Below are 20338 nucleotides of genomic sequence, written 5' to 3' on the forward strand. Positions count from 1 at the left end.
ATGCTGAGTGAAATAAATCAAGCAGAGAAATCAAATTATCATGATTTCACTTACGTGTGGAACATAAGAAATAACACTGAGGATATTAGGAGAAGGAAAGGAAAATTGAATTGGGGGAAATAGGAAGGGGAGACAAACCATATGAGACTGTGGACTCTGAGAAACAAACTGAAGGTTTTAGAGGGGGGGTGGATAGGGTGATGGGTGAGCCTCATGGTGGGTATTAAGGAGGGCACCTATTGTATGGAACACTGGGTGTGGTGCATAAACAATGAATCTTGGAACACTGCATCAAACTAATGATGTATTCTATGGTGACTAACATAACACAATAAACAAACAAACAAAAAGAATATGTCTGAAAAGTAGAAGATCCTTGTCTACCATACTTGGAAGATTGACTTCAAGGATGAGTGTCAAAGAAAGAAATATTTTTCAAAATGGAAGCTGAGCAGGGGACCAAAATCTTCAAAAGAATAAGCATAGATGTGATGTAGTCTTGAAAGAAGGGATAGCATGTGTTACTACTGTCAGCAAAAATAGTCAACATCTAAGACATTATTTGGTTATCTATTGGCTTGCTAAGCATACAGATTAGGAGAGGTTGGGATATCAGCTGGGCACATTGGTTTAGGGACTAAATAGAGTAATCTGTAAGGTCAGTATGTGAGAGCGGAAGGATATTCCTTAGGGAGCTCTATCTGGCCTTGGATTTGGACAATGGAAGAAAGTAAACAGACAGGGAAGGAAGAGCCACCAAAATACTACAAATAGCAAGACACAAGAAATCTGGGAGCCTAAAGATAATCCCCTAGATAGTTGACTGCTTATCCAAAATATGGTGGGACAGGAGGGGGTAAACAGCAGAAAGCAGATTATGACGTTCAGGCAAAGTGGCAAAGAACATAACAAGGAGACTGACCAGTGGATAGAAATCCTCGGACACCATCTGGTCTCATATAGAACTAAAACTTGCTAAAATTGTAAATGAATAAGAATGCAGGCAAACATACAAACCCATTATGATCTTGAAATGCTTCCTGGAATTGGGACAAATATCATATACCTTTTTGGGAAAGAACACTGGTTGGCCAACTTCAGGCAACTCCTTTTCAGTGTTCTTCACTCAACAAATATTGAAAATCTGCAGAGAGTAAGCTTAATCTCAGATACATGGTGAGATCAGGGGCAGGCTTTGCTTTTTGTGGAACACATGAAGAATTGAGAATATGAAGTATGATTAGCTGGAAGATACTTGGTATGGCTAGAACCAGAGAGTAATGCGGAGATATGATGAACCGGGACACAGGTGGATCCCAATATTGGAAGGCATCATAAGCCATTTGAAGGATGTTGGTTGGGGCATATCTTAGTCAATATGAGGTCACTGGAGATTTTTATTTGAGTTTATTAAAAATTTTTCAAATACATGCACAAGGTAAAAAATTAAATAGTACAGGAGGACTTGAAATGAAAAACACAGTTTCCCACCCCACCCCTTTTAACCCTAGACCCATTTCCTAGAGGCAATGCATTTAACAATTTCTATTTTTAGATCTTCTGTTGACTAACTTGCTAACATTAAATAATATGTCTGGACAACAATTCTTGACTTATTAACTTTAGACAATCTTTAATAATTTCCCATTACAAAAGATAAGGATTTAACTGACACTACCCCTGGCTTTCCTTTGCTTATCCTTTCCCAATTTTTGATAGATACGCCATTTTTAGACTTCTATTGATTTAATTTATAAGTTTGGACAGTATATTATCCTCCAGGTCTTGTCCCATCAACTGCAGACTTTATCTTCTCATTCCTACTGTGACTATCTAAGCAGCCCCAGTCTTCCTGCCACTTCCCTTCCACAACCAGTTCTCAACCTCTTTAATTCTTAACTTGTCAGAATTAATTATTTTCCATTTCAGTTCTGAACAAAACAGTAAGCCATTCATGTTTGGTCTCTAGGCTGATCAGAACACTGAATACCAACAAACAGCATCTGCATTACTTTGGCTAAGTAAATCGTGTTTACTGAGAGCTGACATTTTCTCCCATACATATTCAGTGTTCATGAGCCTGTGCCACTTGTAAGGAGAGGTACCTACCGCCAATGTCCAACTGAGGCTCTTCTTACATCCTGTGAGTTTTTGTTGTTTCACAATTGGACCTGAATGTCTTGACACATTTCCATTTTCTTTTTGCTGAGTAAAGAATGTATGTCTCCATACTCTCAAACATTCCAGCTTCTCAAAGAAACTATGGAACAGAATGCACACTTTCTCCAAAGAGGCTGAGACGGTGTATTCTCATCTAAAATGGGTTGCTAAAATGACACATCCTGCTGGACAATTCTCACTCTAGAGTGAGACAGCCTGCGTGAGATGCATTGTTTTCTGGATTCTATATTTTCCTCTTTCCTTGGGTTTCCTTTTTATTTTGTCAGAGAACTTCCTCAGTGTACTTCCTCAGAAAGGATTCGAAGTAGGTCGACTGAAAAGTTGCATGTCAGAAAATGTCTTTATTTTGACACTACTTGAGGCAGTTTGGCTTGCAATAGTATTCCGAGTACAAAAATCTTCCTTAAGCGATTGCTCCACTGGCTTCTAGCATTCAGTGTTGCTAATGAAAAATCTGCTGCCAGTCTATTTCTTATTCATTTTTTGGATGAGCTAATGGTGATGACTTAACTTTATTTTCTCTGTGGACCCTTTTAATATCTTCCCTGTATACTTAATATTCCAGAAGTTCACAAGATTCTGTCTAGATACAGGTTTCATTGGGAACCCTCAATCTGGAGACTTAGTTCTTTTTGTTCTTCATTTTTTTCCATTTTACTTCTTCACCTATATTTTGTGTGTTCTCTTTTCCAGATAGTCCTAATGCTTAGATATTGATTGTCTAGATCTTTTACTTTCCTCATTTTCTCTGCTATTTCTTTTTGTTCTATATCTAAGGGGCTTCCTTCAACTTTATTTTCCGGCCTGCCTATTGGATATTTTGGGCAGTTTAATTTCACTTTCAAGGGCTCTTTTTATTCTGTTTCTTCTTTGTTTGTAGCATTCTGAACTCGTCTTACAATTACACCTGCAATCTCTCTGAAGATACAGATTTTAAAATTATTCTTTCCATGTTCACTTTGTTTCCTCTAGAGTTCATTGTATTTTTCAGGTCTCCAAATTCTAACTGGTCATTTTTCTTATCTGCTCCTCCCGTGTCCTCTCCCTTCAACCCCCGATGCCCAGAGACTGGGGATTCCTAGCTGACTATTTGCATTTAAGAATCAAGTAACTGTTAACTGTTACAGGGGTTGGCATGGGTATCCCCTGCCAGTGTATGGTTGGGTCTGTTTCCTCCAATAAGCCTCTTATCAGACTAGAAGCACTTGGGTCACTTGAGCAGGGGTTTCCATAGTCAGAGAATTAGCTGATAGGCTAGGGGGTCACGTATTTCGACAAAAAGAGAAATTTTATTCTGGGACACCAACTCCTACCTCTCCTCAGGCAGTTTATTCAATTTCTATACAAACAATTACAAGAACAGTAGATTTTTAATGGATACCAATAATGGTCTGCCTCTGTTCTAAGCACAATGGTTGGGGCAGGGTAGGATTGGTTTCACTTTTACAACTGGTATAATTCTTTATAGACTTTTCAGGTGCTCACTTTTCTTTGGGATTATGTTGTTCAGATCAGCTTCTATCTGAAAGATACCTTCAGTCTTTCATTCATTGTCATGCTTCATCCTCTTTCTCTCTTTCAGAAATGTGTTGAGATGTTCTTCACTTATAATCAAATCTGTTCAGTTTTCTTTGTCGAGATGTTTTCACTTCTCTTTTGCATTTCTTGACTTCAATTTCAGTGGGGCCTGGGGAGGGAGGGGAGGTAAACTTATATGCTCAGTTCATCATCTTATAGTCAAAGTCCCACTGGAAGCATTAAAACAGGGGAGTGACATGAATAGCTTCCTATTTTAAAAAGGTCCCAGGGGCCATAATGCTAAAAATGAACTAAAGAGGGTCAGGGTGGATACAGATATTATTCCAGAGGACTAAGAATCTGATTTCCTTGCTGAGAACATGCAATGTCTGTTCTGGGGGTCAGGTGCTTTACCAAAATGACCCATCATTCAAATCCCAGTGCACTACCAGAATGCTTTCATGGTGCACTGGTGATGATAAATGAAACCTGAAAAAACAGGAATCTAAAAGACCTCATGATGCTAAAGTGGTCTCTGTCTTTGCAAAGTACCTTAGGAGCCTACCTCAAGTACTTTCTTTGAACTGGCATTTGGGAGACTCAAAGGGACTTTCTGTTCTGGTAAAACTCGATGAAGGGTGAGTACAAACAGGCAAAGAGCTGGCAAGTAGGGACATAAAGATCCTTCTGTTTGCTGGCTGGTCTCTTCACTGACTCATTTATTGCACATGCAGAGTACTGTAGTTACAAACACCCATTCTGTAATCAGAGTGCCCAGGTTCAAATCCCAGGTCTACTATCTATTGGCAGTGTAGACTTAGGCAATTTACTTGATCTCCTCAAAACTCAGTTTACTTATTTCTAAAATGGGAGCAATAAATTTCCATCTCATAAGACTATTGTGAAGATTAAATTAAATAATCTATATAAAAGAACGAGTATAGTATTTTGCATTGTAATCAAATAAAATTTTGGGTCAGTCTTATCCAGTTATCTGGTTCAGAAGTCAAGATTTCTCTCTGTGTGTGACTTTATCTGCCAAACTGGAAAGGAACTCTGGGCAGTGATAGGAATCTGTGTCGCCATGGAAACATAAACACCACGCCTAAGCCAGATGCCCATCATCTCTAAAGACAAATGCTCTCCTGGATTTGCTCTGATTTTTCAAGTGACTCCCACTTCTGATTTAATCAAAGAAGGAATTCTACCTGAAAGATGGAATTGAATAAAGAGACCAAACTCCAAGTAGCTATTAAGGCCCCCGTTATGAATTTAGAGCCTGTGGATCCTGTCGATCCTAGAGCTTATAAAGCAACAGACCCCAATCCTTCCAGAAGCTGATGTATAAGGTGTAGGGTGGGATGGATGGGTCACATTGCATCTGTGAATGCTCTCTAAAGGGGCAGTCTAGCTCTGAAATGCCTGATTAACGTTAATTAGTAATAACGGCAGCTGGCCTTTTCTCAATACCTACCAACGGCCAAGCACTCTTCTAATTCCTTTTAGAGGGAACTTAAATTTAATCCTCACAATAATTCTATGAAATAGATCCCATTTTATAAGGAGTTTGTCCAGAGTCATGTGACCAAGAGGTGGAAGAACCAGACTTTGGATGCAGGGAGTCTACTCTGAGAGATGATGGTCCTAACGTCCCAGCTGAGGCGAGAAGGGTTGTACTCAGCTCACTACTCTGTGGCCCAGCAGAACATACAAGAATCCCTCCACTCACAATCCTCTTCAGAACGATCAGTCTGAGTCTTCAGGACAACCCTGACAGGAAGGCATTTTTGTCCTCATCTCACACAGAAAGAAACGTGAGTAGAGAGAACAATGACTTTCCCAAGAGCTAATGCTAGCTGTGGGCTCTTTCTACTATACCAGACTGCTTTTCAAGCTCTTTGAGTACTGCCCAAGACACAGAATATCAAGGAACTGTCTGAGTATCCTGGTAAATTTGTGTTTCAGTGGATTCTATGGTCAGGTTTTTGGAAAAACTCATCAAAAAACAAAAGTCCAGAGAGTCCTCGGCAAGTCAGAATGAGCACCACCCCCAAGGACCATGGCCCACAGTGGTGAACCAAGGGCTGGCATAGAAGCTCTCAGAACCAGGCCAGTATGGGGCCAGGAGGGAATCTGATAGCTGAGAGCAGAGGAATAAGACTCAAACAGAAGGTCTGTCTCCTAAGAAATTCTGATTCCCCATTTTGCTGTGTTCTTAACCCACTTTCTAGAGATGGAGCTATCAGGTATTAAGATATGGGGGCAATGAGCCAAGAGGGCAAGGCTAGAACCCTAAGAGACAGAGGTCGAGGAGTGAATCCCCATCTCTGCCTACCTCCCCAAACCTCTCTACCTGCCACCTCGCTGGGCACTCCTTACATCTGTGTGAGGAGGTATAATTTCATAATATTTTCCTTCCATTCAGGCAGATAGGCCAGGCTGGTAGCCACTTCCTTCTGGATAGGCCAGGCCCAGGCCTCAAAGAACGGAGCCAGATTCTTCTGCACTTGGTGGGAGAACATCTTCACCCACAGATTCATTTTGTCCACATTGTCTGTGGGCAAGTTGGTCTGGTTCCTATACTCAGTGAAGAGACGGATGAATGGCTCCCAACCAAAGGCCTCCTGTAGCTGGAGAGAGAAAGCAGCAGCAGAAAAAGACATTTAATCCACAGAAGGAAGTCCCAACAAACACTGTCATCAACGAATAGAATGTATTGAACCCCTAAACACTGGCTTTATTTCTGTCAGTGGCCATGCCTGCAGCTCTTGCTGCCGGCCTCATGGGCTGCCCTTCCTGCCTTATCTCAGTAGGGCGTCTGATCGAGCACGGTGCTCAGCCCAGAGCAGACACTCAAGAAAGGCTGGCTGTGGAGACACCTGTTAGGATTATTATCAGTATTTACCACCTATGTCATTACTCCTGTAGCTCACTCCATCATCAAAGTGTCGGCAGGGTAGCACACAAGGATTTAAAGCTGGCCGAAGTGAAAAAAAATCCTTGTATCTTTCACAGCTGCAACATTAAACCCCCATAACTGGGGAACTGTCCCTCTCTCCCTTACCCTGACATAACCTGCATCAGTCACAGGTCTGTGCCAATCTGCAAGGCTACTGGTGTGGCCTCTCAGGAAAAAAATGTGAGCTCGGTAGAAACAGAAGTCGATGTACAGTCTAGGTGGACGGAATGAAGTTAAGTAAGACACGATTTTAGGAAAAGGCAGCTGTCCCGAGGCCACAGGGAGTAGCCCCTGTGAGGCCCGGTTATGGCTCCTTACAGTTAGGACGACACTAGCAGTTCTCTGAAACGCCCTTAGCTGGACTGCACAGGTGAGCAGCTTTTGTCCCTGGGGTGAAACGGCCCAGGGAGGAGACTAGAGTCTCCCGGCAGTTTCGCTCTCATTCCCAGGGCAGTGGGTACACCCAGAGAGGTATTCGGGCAGGTGGAAGAACCCGGCTGGAGAGTGAGTTCCAGAATCCCAGGTGGTGAGACTCTGCATGGTGGCCTGGGAGCTGCTCCAGGGACTGGGGTAAGGGAACTGGGGTGCCGGACAGTCATTCAAAGGCAGAGGCAACCTCATGTGGAGACCAGTGAGGCATCTCGGATTGCTCCTGAGGGAGAAACTGAGGCAGTTTCTTAGGAAAAAAATGGGTCCCATCCTGTGACGCGTGGTTGGGGCGGTGGGGGGAACGGACAGGATGTTTGGTGTGAGATCGCTATTCCATGACATGGTTTGGCTTCAGTCTCTGGTAAGTCTGGCTTTAAAGCCAGCCATGGTAACTCTATAGTACTATCTTTACCTCTGCTTTGGTCCTTTCATGACTCTCCTCTAAATCATCGTGTGAGGGTCTGGCTAGGACAATTAAGTCCACTTTGGGGTCCCCACAGTGGGATCTCCCCATCCCCATCCCTTCTTGCCCAGTACCTGTAGATACGTTTCCAGGGCAGTCCACGCATTCCAGTTTTTCACATTGGGACCCTTGCCCAGGTAGATTCGGACTCTCTTCTCCCGAACTGGGGGCCACAGAGCAATATTGGCGCGACCTCGAGGGATGCCCAAGACTGTTTCATGCACGTAAACACACCACAGATTGCAGGTGGCCTCGGTGGTGTGTGGGGGGAACTCCCACTCCTGCCGCTGCTGGTTGCGGCCGAGCTCATGGACGGGTCCCCACAGCCCCTTGGTTCTGATCAGCTTCTCATTGATGAGCTCTTGCACAGATTCCAGATGGCACATGATGGGGTACCCCGCATGCATCCAGCCTGGGAATGCAGGAGGGAGGAAGAGGGGTTAGAACACACCCTCCTGTCTTTACCAAGACTACCAGAACCCCGTAGAGCTAGAAGGGCCATCCACACTGACCCACCAGGTCTCTCCACCATCTTCTCTTTCTGTAACTGTGCCTCCCCCTCACTTTGACCTGAGAGGAGTGGGACTGGTGCACGTCACCAACAATCCTTCACGTTTCTTCAGCTTTTCCACTTTTGTGAGGCTGTCTTGTCTTGTGAACCTGTCTCCTTATACTCTTTTCTCAATATGGAGAACTCCTGGATGGTGGCTTCCCTTTTTCATTACTTAGATACAGTGTTGCCCACATTGATGCTATTTTATTGTAATCATCTCTGTAAGGCAGGAAAACTGGGGTCTAAAGAAATTTCCGTCGTTTTTTTCATTTCCACACCCCTGATTTGTTAGGCTCTTGACCCACTGGCAGAGATCTCTTCTTTCCGTGTCTTCTCAATGTTGTGTCCAACAACTGTGACCTGGGGCGAGACACCCCCACCCCTTTTACTTTCTCCTTGAAGTCCCCGATGGGATCCCTGTGAAATTCTAGCACTCTGTTCCTATGCTAGTTCAGCTATTGGAAGACAACCCTTGACATGCCAACTTAGATTGTTCATGATTTCACATACTGCTCATGCACATTCCACAGCGTGCTTTCCTCCGGTCCCATAATCCCATCGTATTTCCTTATGCCATCAAAAGATTACTTTAGAAAGTGTCTGTTGGAGGTACACACGATATATTACTTAAGTATTCCATTCTGTTAGACACTTAGGTAGTTTCCAATTTTTTTGATTGGGGGATTTGGCTGAATCTATTTTTAAAAATACATTATCTCCCCCCTTTCAAGACTTGTATCTTCTATATCTTGCTAGAAAAACATTTCTACTCTGTTGACTGCCTGCTGCATGGCTGCTGAAAAAAGGCCGTTAGGGGCGGCATGCACAGAGCACCCACCAACTGAGATCTGCACGTCAGCAACGATCCTCTGAGGCAGACGCAGAGGGAAGGGCTCGGCCCCCAGCCGTGCCACAGCCTGCATCACCTCGTCCCAGAGGCGAAGCAGCGGCTCGGGGTTCTCCAGCGTTCGGAGGTTGGCAGTTGGCACTGTCAGGATGATGTTGTCCGTAGCCAGCTCTCCCCAGGGACCTGGATTCTCCTGGATGCGCCTCTTCCACTCCTCCTGGGAGGTCTCCCCTGGGAAGAGAGGCCATAGGGCTTGAAATTCACTTTCCCAAATCCCTCATGTTAAAACATCCAACTTGAACCCCAAGAAGAGAACACCGAGGTCATAAGTGACCATATCACCCCTTTTATCCTTCTTCTAGGAAATCTCCAAGAATGTGGTTTGGTCTTCATCTCCGTGGCCCCAGTGCTGAAAATAAGGAAACTTAGCTTCCTCCCCTCTACCAGCCTGGGGTTTCTCTCTTCCTACAGCAAACAGCCCCAGATGATCTCCTGACCCAGCTCTCCCACTCCCTTGGGGTTCACCCCACAGTTCCCACTCACCCAGCTTATAGTATGGGGCATGCACAGCCCCCTTAACAGTGATGGGCACAGAGCCCAGTTTGCTGCTCTGCGGCACGATGATATAGAGAAGGCCGCCCCAGAGGCATGTAATGGACTTGGTGGGCTTGTCCAAGCAGCACCGGTTAATCACGAGCGGACCTCGGAACAGCTTGCTGGCTCTGGTCAGGTCATCCGTGTGGCAGCCGATCTGTATCTGGAGCAGAGAGATCCCCCCGCAAAGTCACCTCGGGTGTATGTAGGTGGAAAGGGAGGGCTTCCAGGAGGTGGAGACAGGAAAGGTCACAGGGCGATGACCCCGTGCTAGCCCACACCATTCCAGCATTCTTCGGGGCTGTGTGGACCGAATCGTGTGTAAACGTCCTCCCAGGAGCTTTAGCTCCACAAAAGGTTGTATTGAGACGCTGAAGTGAGAAGCACCAGGTGTAGCACATGGACGAATACTGAGGAGGGCTGACTCCCACACAGGGCCCCTAGGTGTCTCTGAAACCCACAGAATCCTGGGTTGCCTACTTTGTTGTGGTGACTGGTCATCTTGGGAATGGGGCAGAGGGGTCTTACGGACTTCAGCCCTTTGCTGACTGGAGAGAAGCCCCAGGAGGAGGCAGTGTGACAGGCTCAGGAACTGGAGGGAGGACCCAGTTCCTCCCATTGGCCAGCCCCCCCCCCCCCCTTCCTGGGCCCGTGGAGTGGCTCCTGTACTGGGTGGAGTCCTGGGATTGTTCTCCCAGGTTTATGCTAAACAGGTTCCAGAACAGAGACCACAGAACAGACCCTACGTGTCACAACGACTCTCCAGGGGGACAGAGCAGGACGGCTACTTTTTCAAACAGAGTGTGTGCATGGGTGTGAAAGTGACAGAGCTGGAGGGAGACTGGGGGAGCAAGGGACAGTCCAGTGTCCTAGGAAAGAGGAAGAAAGACCTTGCTCTCCAGCGAGGGACTGGACAGGCACAGAAAGGGAACTGAGATGGACTGAACACTTCTGCGTGCCAGGGCACTCTCCATTTGGTGCCTCTTATTATTTTAGTTTTGAAAACATTTTATTATTATTTTTTAAAGCAGGCTCCACACCCAAAGTGGAGCTTGAACTCGTGACCCTGAGATTAAGGGTCATATGCTCTACTGACTGAGCCAGTTAGGTACCCATTTGGTGCCTTTCTTATTCTCCACTCTGGGACATAAGAGAAAAGCACAAAACTTAAGAGCTAGGAGTTGGTTAGGTTTGAGTCCTGGGCTCTGAAATGTATCATATCTATTAGCTGATTGATTGGAGTAATCGTGGACACACAATGTTAACATTAGTTTCAGGTGTACTAGATATTTTCAGTCTACCTACACTTGCAGCCTAGTTGTCTCAGCCTTAAAGTGGGGTAAAAGTACATGCCGCGGGTTGCCAATAGGTTTTTTATGAGGATCAAAAAAGACAGTGACCGTAAAAGCAAGAATATTTGGGTTCTGCATCAAGTGGAGATGGGGTACGGCCTTACCTTCAGATCAGCAGAGGCAGCAGCTTCAGGCAGCGAGACCTCTATAATCTGCCTTCCAGGAATGTAGAGCCCGGTGCTCATCCAGCAATATCTAGTGCCTGCCAAAGCACGGAAAGGGCCAACTTGATCCCCCCACTGTGACACCATCTCCATCCAGCTCTGCACAGCTCTCTCCCTTCCTGCTGTCCTGACTCAACTCTTGCAACTGTTACCTAAAGCCCCCACCCCCATCTCCTTGAAAGTGCATGGCCAAGAGTGGAGATGGCCTTACGAAGTCATCAGGCCCCACTCCCGCAGCCCCCATGCTGAGCCCTCCACCCCCAGGGCACCCCACACTGAGCGCTTCGTCCCCTCCCCATTCAGTACCTGGATTGTTGCAGTTGACCTCAACGGTGATAGGAGACTCCGAGGGGCGCAGATAGGGGCTGCTGTACATGTCTTCAATTTCTGGCACTAACAGAGAGAGGTCACTTCCAGAATGGGCCAAGCCAGTGGCCAGGGAAAGCATAGCCCCCCTGCAGCAGTCATTGATAACAGGGTTCTCTCGGGTTGCGACTGGGAGCCGATACCGACTCAGCAGCTTCCTCAGGAGCCGATGCACAGACATATATGCAGGGATCTCGTCGGCGGGGATCTGCAGGAAAGCTGCACCGTCTGGCCCCAGCTTGGCCAACCAGCCCTTTTCCACGTTCCCTCTTTTCCTGCCCATTATGACTTGGAACTCGGCCAATGTGGTGCGGAAGTGATAGGTCCTTATCCCTGCTTTAGGCGTACGGAAGGGCCCTGGATTAAGGCTTTGGCTTGTGATGCTGATGCCAAAGGGGTTGAGGAGGAGGTTTCCTGGGAACCGAGCCAAAGGAGACACTCCAGGGTTCTTGAAGGCCCACCACCAGGCCTGGGCTCCAACAAACAATCCCCCACCCTCAGCTACAAATTCCTGCAGCTCTTTGACCCCCACATCACTCACGGGTTCAAAGCAATAGACACTTGCATCACTGGTCAGATGGGGCTCAATGCTGGTGTCTATGCCCCCGACCGCGAGCAAGCCGCTCAGTGTCCTGAGTTCCGTCTGCACCACGATCTTGCCTCGGCGGCCTGCATCCAGCCAGCGAACAGCATTGAGCAGAAAGGGGCCCAGTTTTCCCACGGTGAATAATACCTTGTGGCCAGTCACAACCACCCGGCCCCGGCCATAGCGAGCAGCCGCTATGACACAGCCGTGATAGGAATCTAACCCCAGGGGAAAGGCTAGAGCCCCATGCACAAGAAGCTGGGAGGGGAAGCAATCTGAGTTGCTGATATCCAGCTCTGAAATCCCATGCAGGAGCTCCTCTCTGTCCTCGGAGAGATCATCTTCACAGCTGCAAAAGATACAGGTGTTCTCTGTTAAAGGAGTTATCACATAAAGCTCTGAGAAGAGTTGCCGGCATACAGCAAGTGTCAGCTTTACTAATATAATCACCTCTAGCTCTCGAGGGAGAGCTGGGAGAGCAAAGTAGACACATCTGACCCCACTGGGTGTGCAGGCTGGTCTGAGGGAAGACAGAGGGACATCCATTCTGCTCTGCTCCTTCTTGGAATGCAAATCCTCCAAAGGAAATCTCATAGGAAGCCCTGCTGTGTTTACCCAGTATCATGTCTTAGCTATTCTACGTTTAAGTGTTCATTTCAGCCTTTTGGGCATTATATAAATAACTGAATAGGTAATCATGTTTTCATTCTTATAAAGATTATTTATAAATTTTATGCAGCCAGTTTTCAAGTCAAGTCAACAGAAGGCTGAGTTGGTGGCACCACTGAAGAATCACTATTATTTCAAAAGGTGGGGCAGGGGAGCTGGCTGGCTTCAACTCTAGTGGAGACCTTCTTGTTACCTGAACCCAAAGGATTGACTATCTACACCCAAACTCCACCCGTTCATGGATGGCTTACAGGAGGCTCATATCCATGCTCTAAGGTGTTTCTCAGTCCATTTGGGTCTGTCTGTGGACACGAAACCCCTGTAAGAAGACCTCAGGACACCCATATCCCCCAAATGGGAGATGCAGCCCTGGATACCTAGTGGGATCATTAGGGGGGAAGAGGTAAAGTGACCTCTAAAGCCTGGAGATCCCAGAACTGGCTATGCCACTTTTGTTAGGTAAACATTGGCAACATACAGCTAGAAGCCAGTGCATGCGAACACTGGACAATGGGAGTCACGTAGATAGCATCACTGCGTGTCTGTGTTGTGTTCTCTGTGGCTGCAAGAACCCCAGTTAACTGAAGGGAGACTGGTGCGCTTAGGAGGTATGATCCTTTCCTGAAGACAAAGGTATCACCCTACGAGTGACTCTCCTGCTCCTTGAAGCACTAACCACTGAAATCATTTAGCTGGCTCTTCTTGCTCTGTTTCCAAGTTTACTGAACCACCTTGTGATGATAATCTCGCTTCTGATGATCATCTGCCTACACAAAGAAGTCAGGGGCCAGGTCAGGTAGAATGTTCTAGTTCTGTGACGTATCTATTTCTCAAGCAACATCTTGCACAGTCTATCTTTAATTTGGTGATTTTAAATTTAAAAATATTAATTTTTAAAATTTTTATTACTTTGTACCTGTATACAAAATTAAAAGAAAATGTGTTTTAATTCTCATAAGGGGTTCTGTTTATAAATTTCATGCAATCAGTTGTTTGACCACCAAGTCAGTGAAAAGGTAAGCTACTATGTTTTAGATGAATACACTGGCATCAAGGTTTATACAGTAGCCTATTATGATAAGGTGGGTGATACTGAATGGGCAAACTCGAGGCCCAGACACCAAATCACTAGCATATCATCTAGACAATGACCCTGGGTCCTGTTCATGCTGAGCCGGGGGCACCCTCAAAAACATCTGTTTTCTAATAGCCATGTTATTTCTAATAGCCATGACTTTGGTACAGGGGAAGAGAAATTTTTGTTTCATAAAAAAATGATTTTGCTTCATAAAATTTTTTTTTGCTTCATAAAAAATTAAAAAAAATCTGAACTGGATTGTTTACTTTTCTTTCCCATTCTCTTCTGGAATGAAACAGAAGTTTTAAAATCAGAATAAATCCATGATTGCACTGAGTTGTGAAAAGGGCACAATCAGTAAACTGGGTTAGTGACAATTTATTGAAAATATAAATCAAATGGAATCAGACTGATCAGAAACCCATAAGCACAGAAGAATCTGTAACTGCATATATGTGAAAAAAAGATCAAGAAAAAAAGAATAGGGATTATGAGAAAATACGGAGATAATTATTACTGAGAAAATATACTTCCATAACCAATAATAATCAACCTAGAATTTCAATGCCATTTAGCATTTAAATAAACAAGAATCAGCAAATATTTGATGAAAAGTAACAGCATGAAAGAGAAGCACCAAAATAACCTGAGAAAACCAACCCCCAACGAAGTAATAATAATAGATGGAGTGCACTCCTGTTGTACATCCTGTGGGTTTGGACAAAGGCAGACATGTATCCATACTTACAGTATCACACAGAGTATCTTCACTGCCCTAAACATACTCCGTGTTCTGCCTATTCATCTTCTCATCCCACCCCTGGCAACCACTGATCTTTTTACTGTCTCCATAGTTTTGCTTTTTCCAGACATCATCTAGTTGGAATCAGGCATTTAATGTTCCTACCTGTCTGTTCCTGGGTTATTGGCTCATTTCTTTTTAGCACTGAATAATACTTTATTGTCTGAACATACCACAGATGTATTCACTTCCTGAAGGACATCTTAGTTGTTTCCATGTTTTTGCAGTTATGAACAAAACTGCTACAAGCAGGTTTTTGTGTGGATGTAACTCATTTGCATAAATAGCAAGGAGTGTGATTGCTGGATCCTATAGTAAGAGCAGTTTAGTTTTATCAGAAACTGCTAAACTGTCTTGCAGTGGCTGTACCGTTTTGCATTCCCATCAGCAGTGAAAGAAGAGTTCCTGAGGCTCCACATTCTCATCAGCATTTGGTGGTATCTGTGTTTTGAATTTTCAGTTTACTGACATCTCGTTGTTTCATTTTGCATTTCCTTGAGGACACATGATGTGGCGTGTCTTTTCATATGATTATCTGACATCTGTACATCTTGGTGAGGTGTCTGTTAAGGTATTTGGAACATTTTTAATTGGATTGTTTTATTATTATTTTAAGATTTCTTAGTATATTTTGGATAATAATCTTTTATCAGATGTGCCTTTTGCAAAAATTTCCTCCCAGTCTGTGGCTTCTTATTCCCTTGACATTGTCTTTTGCAGAGCAGAAGTTTTAAATTTTAATGCAGCCCAGCCTATAATTATTTCTTTCATGGATCTTTGGTATTATATCTAAAAAGTCATAGCCATATTCAAGGTCATCTAGGGCTTACTTCCTGTTACCTACTAGGAGTTTTATAGTTCTGTTTTACATTTATATCTGTGATCTGTTTTGAGTTATTTTGTGAAAACTATAAGGTCTGTGTCTAGATTCATTTTTTGGCTTGTGGATATCCAGTTCCATCATCATTTTTTTTAAAAAATATTTTATTTATTTATTTGACAGAGAGAAATCACAAGTAGATGGAGAGGCAGGCAGAGAGAGAGGGAAGCAGGCTCTCTGCTGAGCAGAGAGCCCGATGCGGGACTCGATCCCAGGACTCTGAGATCATGACCTGAGCTGAAGGCAGCGGCTTAACCCACTGAGCCATCCAGGCGCCCTCCATCATCATTTTTAAAGATTTCCTTTGCTCCATTTTATGACCTTTCCTCCTTTGTCAAAGATCAGATGATCATACTTATGTGTGTCTATTTCTGGGCTCTCTACTCTGTTCAGTTCGTCTGTTCTTTCACAAATACCACTCTTGATTACTGTAGCTGTATAGTAAGCCTTAGATAGTGTCCATCCTCCAACTTTGTTCTCCTCTAATACTGTGTTGAACATGCCAATTTTGAAAAATCAACTTCACGGACACCTAAAATTTATTTAAAGTCTATGTCTTGATGAGATTTTGTTACAGTTATACACTCATATAATCACAATAAAAATATATAGCATTTCCATCACCACAGAAAACTACCTTTTGTCCCATTTCAGTCGATCCAGTCCTCAGGCAACCACTGACGTGCTTGCTTTCAGTGTAAATGAAATCAGCCTTTTCTAAAGTTTCATATACATGGAATCACAAAGTATATCCTCTCATGTTTGGCTTCTTCCACTCAGAATACATTTTTGAGAGCAATCCATGTTATTAAACCCATCAGTAATCCCTTCCTTTTTATTGCTGAGTAGTATGCCGCTGGGTAGATAGACATCCCACATTTTGTTCATCCATTCATCTGTTGATGAATATTTAGTTAGTAGCTTCCAGTGTGAGGCTCGCTACCATGAACATTCATACACAAAATTTTTGTGTGGACATGTTTTCCTTTCCTCTGGATAAATGCTTAGGAATGAGGTGGTTGAGTAGTATGATAAGAGTAGGTTTACATTTATAAGAAATTGCCAAACTGTCTTCCAAAGTAGTTGTATCATTGTACACTCCCAACAGCAATGTAGTAGATTTCCAATGGCTCCATATTCTTGCGAACTCTGTGAGTCATTTTAGGGACAATTCTAGTGTGTGTGTGTCTGTGTGTGTGTGTGTGTGTGTGTGTGTGTGGTATCTAATTGTGATTTTAATTTGCATTTCTCTGATGATAATGATGTTAAGAATCTTTTCGTGGGCTTTTTGTCCTTTCATCATTTATCTTCTGTAAAGTATGTTAAAATATATTTTTTTTACTAGATAGTTTATCTTCTTATTGAGATGTAAGAGTTTTCTATGTATTCTAAATGCAAGTCCATTGTCAGATATAAATACTGCAAATAATTTTTCCAGTCTGTAGACTGCCTTTTTTTTTTTTCTTAATACTGTCTATTGAATTGCAGAAGTTATTAAAAAAAATTTTGATGAAGCTCAATTTGTCAGTCTTTTCCCTTATGGCTCTTGTATTTTTTGTGTCCTCTCTAGGCCATCTTTGCCTACCCTAAGGTCACAGATAATCTCTCCTGTGCATTCATTTAGAAGTTTTTAACAAACAAAAAATTTGAAGTTTTTGAATTTTAGTCTCTGCATTTTGGTCCAGATCTTCTGAATTATTTGTTTTGTATGGAGTGGGATAAGCATCAAGATTCACTTTTTCTCCATAAGGGTGTCCATTTACTCCAGAACCATAAGTTGAAAAGATTATCTTTTCCTCATAGAATTACCTTGGCACCTTTGGAAAAAATAATTTGAGCATGGATCTGTGAGTCTATTTCTGAATCGTGTAGTCTGTTTCATTGATCTGTATCCCTATCCTTATACCAATACCCTAGGATTTTGATTACTTTAGCTTTCTCATAAGCATTAAAATTGCGTTATGTTAGTTCCTTTCATTTGCATTAATTTTAGAGTCCATTTGAACTTTGGTTGGGATTATTGCATTGAATCTATACGTGATTTGAGGGAAAGCTGACATCTTAAAAGTACTGAGTGTTCTGATTCATCAATGTGGTGTATTTCTCCATTTCTTTAGGTCTTAATTTCTTTCAGTGACATTTTATAGTTTTCAGGGTATGGGTCTTGTAACATATTTTATTAACTTCATTAGTATTTCACAATTTTGTATCCTGTTTTAACTGATACTGTATTTTTTAATTTCAATTACCAATTTTTGGCTGCTAGTATACTAAAATGTAATTGATTGGGTCACCTGAGTTGCTCCATTGGTTAAGTGTCTGCCTTTGACTCAGGTCATGATCCTTGAGTCCTGGGATCAAGCCCTGCATTAAGGCTCCCTACTCGGTGGGGAGCCTGCTTCTCCCTCTCCTGTTCCCACTGCTTGTGCACACACACACACACACACACACACTCTATCAAATAAATAAAATCTTTTTAAAAAATGTAGTTGATCTTTCTATATTGACCTTGTATCCTGCAACCTTGCTAATTTCAATTATAGCATTTTTTAATAGTTTTAAGGAATTTTTTTACATAGATGATGATGTTTTCTGCAAATAGACATAGGTTTACTTCTTAGTTTCTCATCTCTGTGCCTTTTTTTTTTTTTTAACTTGCCTTACTGCACTGGTTGGGACCTTTGGTACAATGCTGAATAACAGCAGTGAGAGCAGGTATCCTTCCTTGTCTTGTCTTGTTTTCAACCTTAGGATATTTCACCATTAAGCAAGTTCTTATAGCTTTTTCAAAAATGGCTCATCATATGGTAGAAGTTCCTTTTTATTTCTAAATAAGATATTGTCATGATTTGGTATTGAATGCTGCCAAATGCTTGTTTGTGTATGTGTGTGTGTGTGTTCATGTATTGAATTATATGGTTTTCTCATTCATTCTGTTAATTTGGTGAATTACTTCCATGTTAGAATGTTAAAACAGCCATGTATTTCTAGGTTAAGCCATACTTGATCATGATGTAGTAACCCTTCTATAGATCCCTTTAATTCTTTTTCTTCTTTTTTTTGTAATTTTTTTTCAGTGTTCCAAGATTCATTGTTTATGCATCACACCCAGTGCTCCATGCAATATGTGCCCTCCATAATACCCACCACCAGGCTCACCCAAACCTCACCTCCCTCCCCTCCAAAACCCTCAGGTTGTTTCTCAGAGTCCACAGTCTCTCATGGTTCATCTCCTCCTCCAATTTCCCCCAACTCACTTCTCCTCTCCATCTCCCAATGTCCTTCGTGTTATTCCTTATGCTCCACAAGTAAGTGAAACCAAATGATAATTGACTCTCTCTGCTTGACTTATTTCACTCAGCATAATAATCTCTTCTAGTCCCATCCACGTTGATACAAAAGTTGGATATTCATCCTTTCTGATGGCGGCATAATACTCCGTTGTATAGATGGACCATATCTTCTTTATCCATTCGTCTGTTGAAGGGCATCTTGGCTCTTTTCACAGTTTGGCAATTGCTGCTATAAACGCTGGGGTACAGATGGCCCTTCTTTTTACTACATCTGCATCTTTGGGGTAAATACCCAGTAGTGCAATTGCAGGGTCATAGGTTAGCTCTATTTTTAATTTCTTAAGGAACCTTCACACTGTTTTCCAAAGTGGCTTTAATTCTTTTTACAATATTTTACTAAAAATGTTTGCTTCTTTGTTCCTGAAGGATATTGTTCTTTAGTTTTCTTGCAGTGTCTTTCTCAGGCTTTGGCATCAGAGAAATACTGGTTTAATAAATCAAGTTGCAAAAATTTTCCTCCTTTTCTATTTTCTTTAATGCTTTATGTTGGGTTAGTATTATTTGTTCTTTGAATGTTTGATATAATGCATCAGTGAAGCTATCTAGATGTGAAGTGTTCCTTATTGGGACTTTTTTTTCATTGTTGTTGATTTTAAATAAAATTTTTATTTTAAGATTTTAAAAAAACAAAAATTGCAAATATAGTACCAAGTTATATAAGCCCTTCACCCAGTTTTCCTAATGTTAGCATGTTAACAATCGTGGTATGTTTGCCAAAACTGAGAAGTTAAAACTGGTAAAATGCTATAAACTCCAAATGTTAGACAGATTTCATCAGTTTTCCCACCAACATTTTCCAAGATCCAAACCGGGAAACCACATTGTATTTAGTATTGGGATGTTTTAAAATACAATTCCAACTCATTTAACATATATTTTCTGTTTCTTTTTGTGTCAATTTTAGTAGTTTGTCTCTCTCCGGAAATTTGTCCATTTCATTTAAGTTGTCAGATTCATTGGCATACAATTATAGTATTCTTTTATTATCCTTTACTGCATGTAGGATCTGTATTAATCAACCATATTCCATTCCTAGAATTTTTCATTTGCATAATTTGTCTTGATTTTGTGATCATTATATAGAGAGATTTATCACTTTTGATTTTTTTCAACTAACCAGCTTTTGATTTTACTAATTTTCCTTATTATTTTCTATTTTCTGTTTCATTGAATCCAGCTCTCATCTTTATCATCTTCTTACTCTTTCCACAAATTTTGGGTGAGGTTTTCATTTTTGTTTAGCTTCCTGATATTGAAAACATATGTCACTGAATTTAAACTTTAATAATTTCTAATAAAAGCATTTATATAAGGCATACTTTTCTCTTTAAGCACGACTTTAACTGCATTACACAAATTTTGACATGTTGTGTTTTCATTTTTATTCAGGTTAAAATATTTTCTAATTTCCTTTGTAATTTCTTTTTTGACTTGTAGGGTACTCATGTATTTTTTAACTTATAAATATTTAGATATTCAAGATATATTAGAAAATAACTTTATTGTATACTAATAGGTAAATGGTTAAGTAACTTATGAAAAAA

General features: G+C 42.3%; 1 protein-coding gene across 4 annotated transcripts in view; it reads right to left on the reverse strand.

Annotated features, from left to right (window-relative positions):
* Positions 1-1392: 1392 nt before the first annotated feature.
* The window catches only part of TCAF1 (TRPM8 channel associated factor 1), a 45306-nt gene continuing 26360 nt past the window's right edge, over positions 1393-20338 (reverse strand). For 3 of the 4 annotated variants that reach the window (XM_059172127.1, XM_059172126.1, XM_059172128.1), the window contains exons 3-9: positions 11367-12361; positions 11001-11098; positions 9494-9707; positions 8942-9181; positions 7625-7962; positions 6079-6329; positions 1393-3868 (exon numbers count right to left, since the gene is read on the reverse strand). In XM_059172127.1, the coding sequence (XP_059028110.1) occupies positions 3859-3868; positions 6079-6329; positions 7625-7962; positions 8942-9181; positions 9494-9707; positions 11001-11098; positions 11367-12361 (2146 nt within the window). In that variant the 3' untranslated portion in view covers positions 1393-3858. Of the gene's footprint in view, positions 3869-6052; positions 6330-7624; positions 7963-8941; positions 9182-9493; positions 9708-11000; positions 11099-11366; positions 12362-20338 lie in introns of all 4 variants that reach the window. The other variant, XM_059172129.1, reaches the window with a different exon arrangement.

The sequence above is a fragment of the Mustela lutreola genome, chromosome 4, assembly GCF_030435805.1.
Source record: "Mustela lutreola isolate mMusLut2 chromosome 4, mMusLut2.pri, whole genome shotgun sequence".
NCBI classification, from domain to species: Eukaryota; Metazoa; Chordata; class Mammalia; order Carnivora; family Mustelidae; genus Mustela; species Mustela lutreola.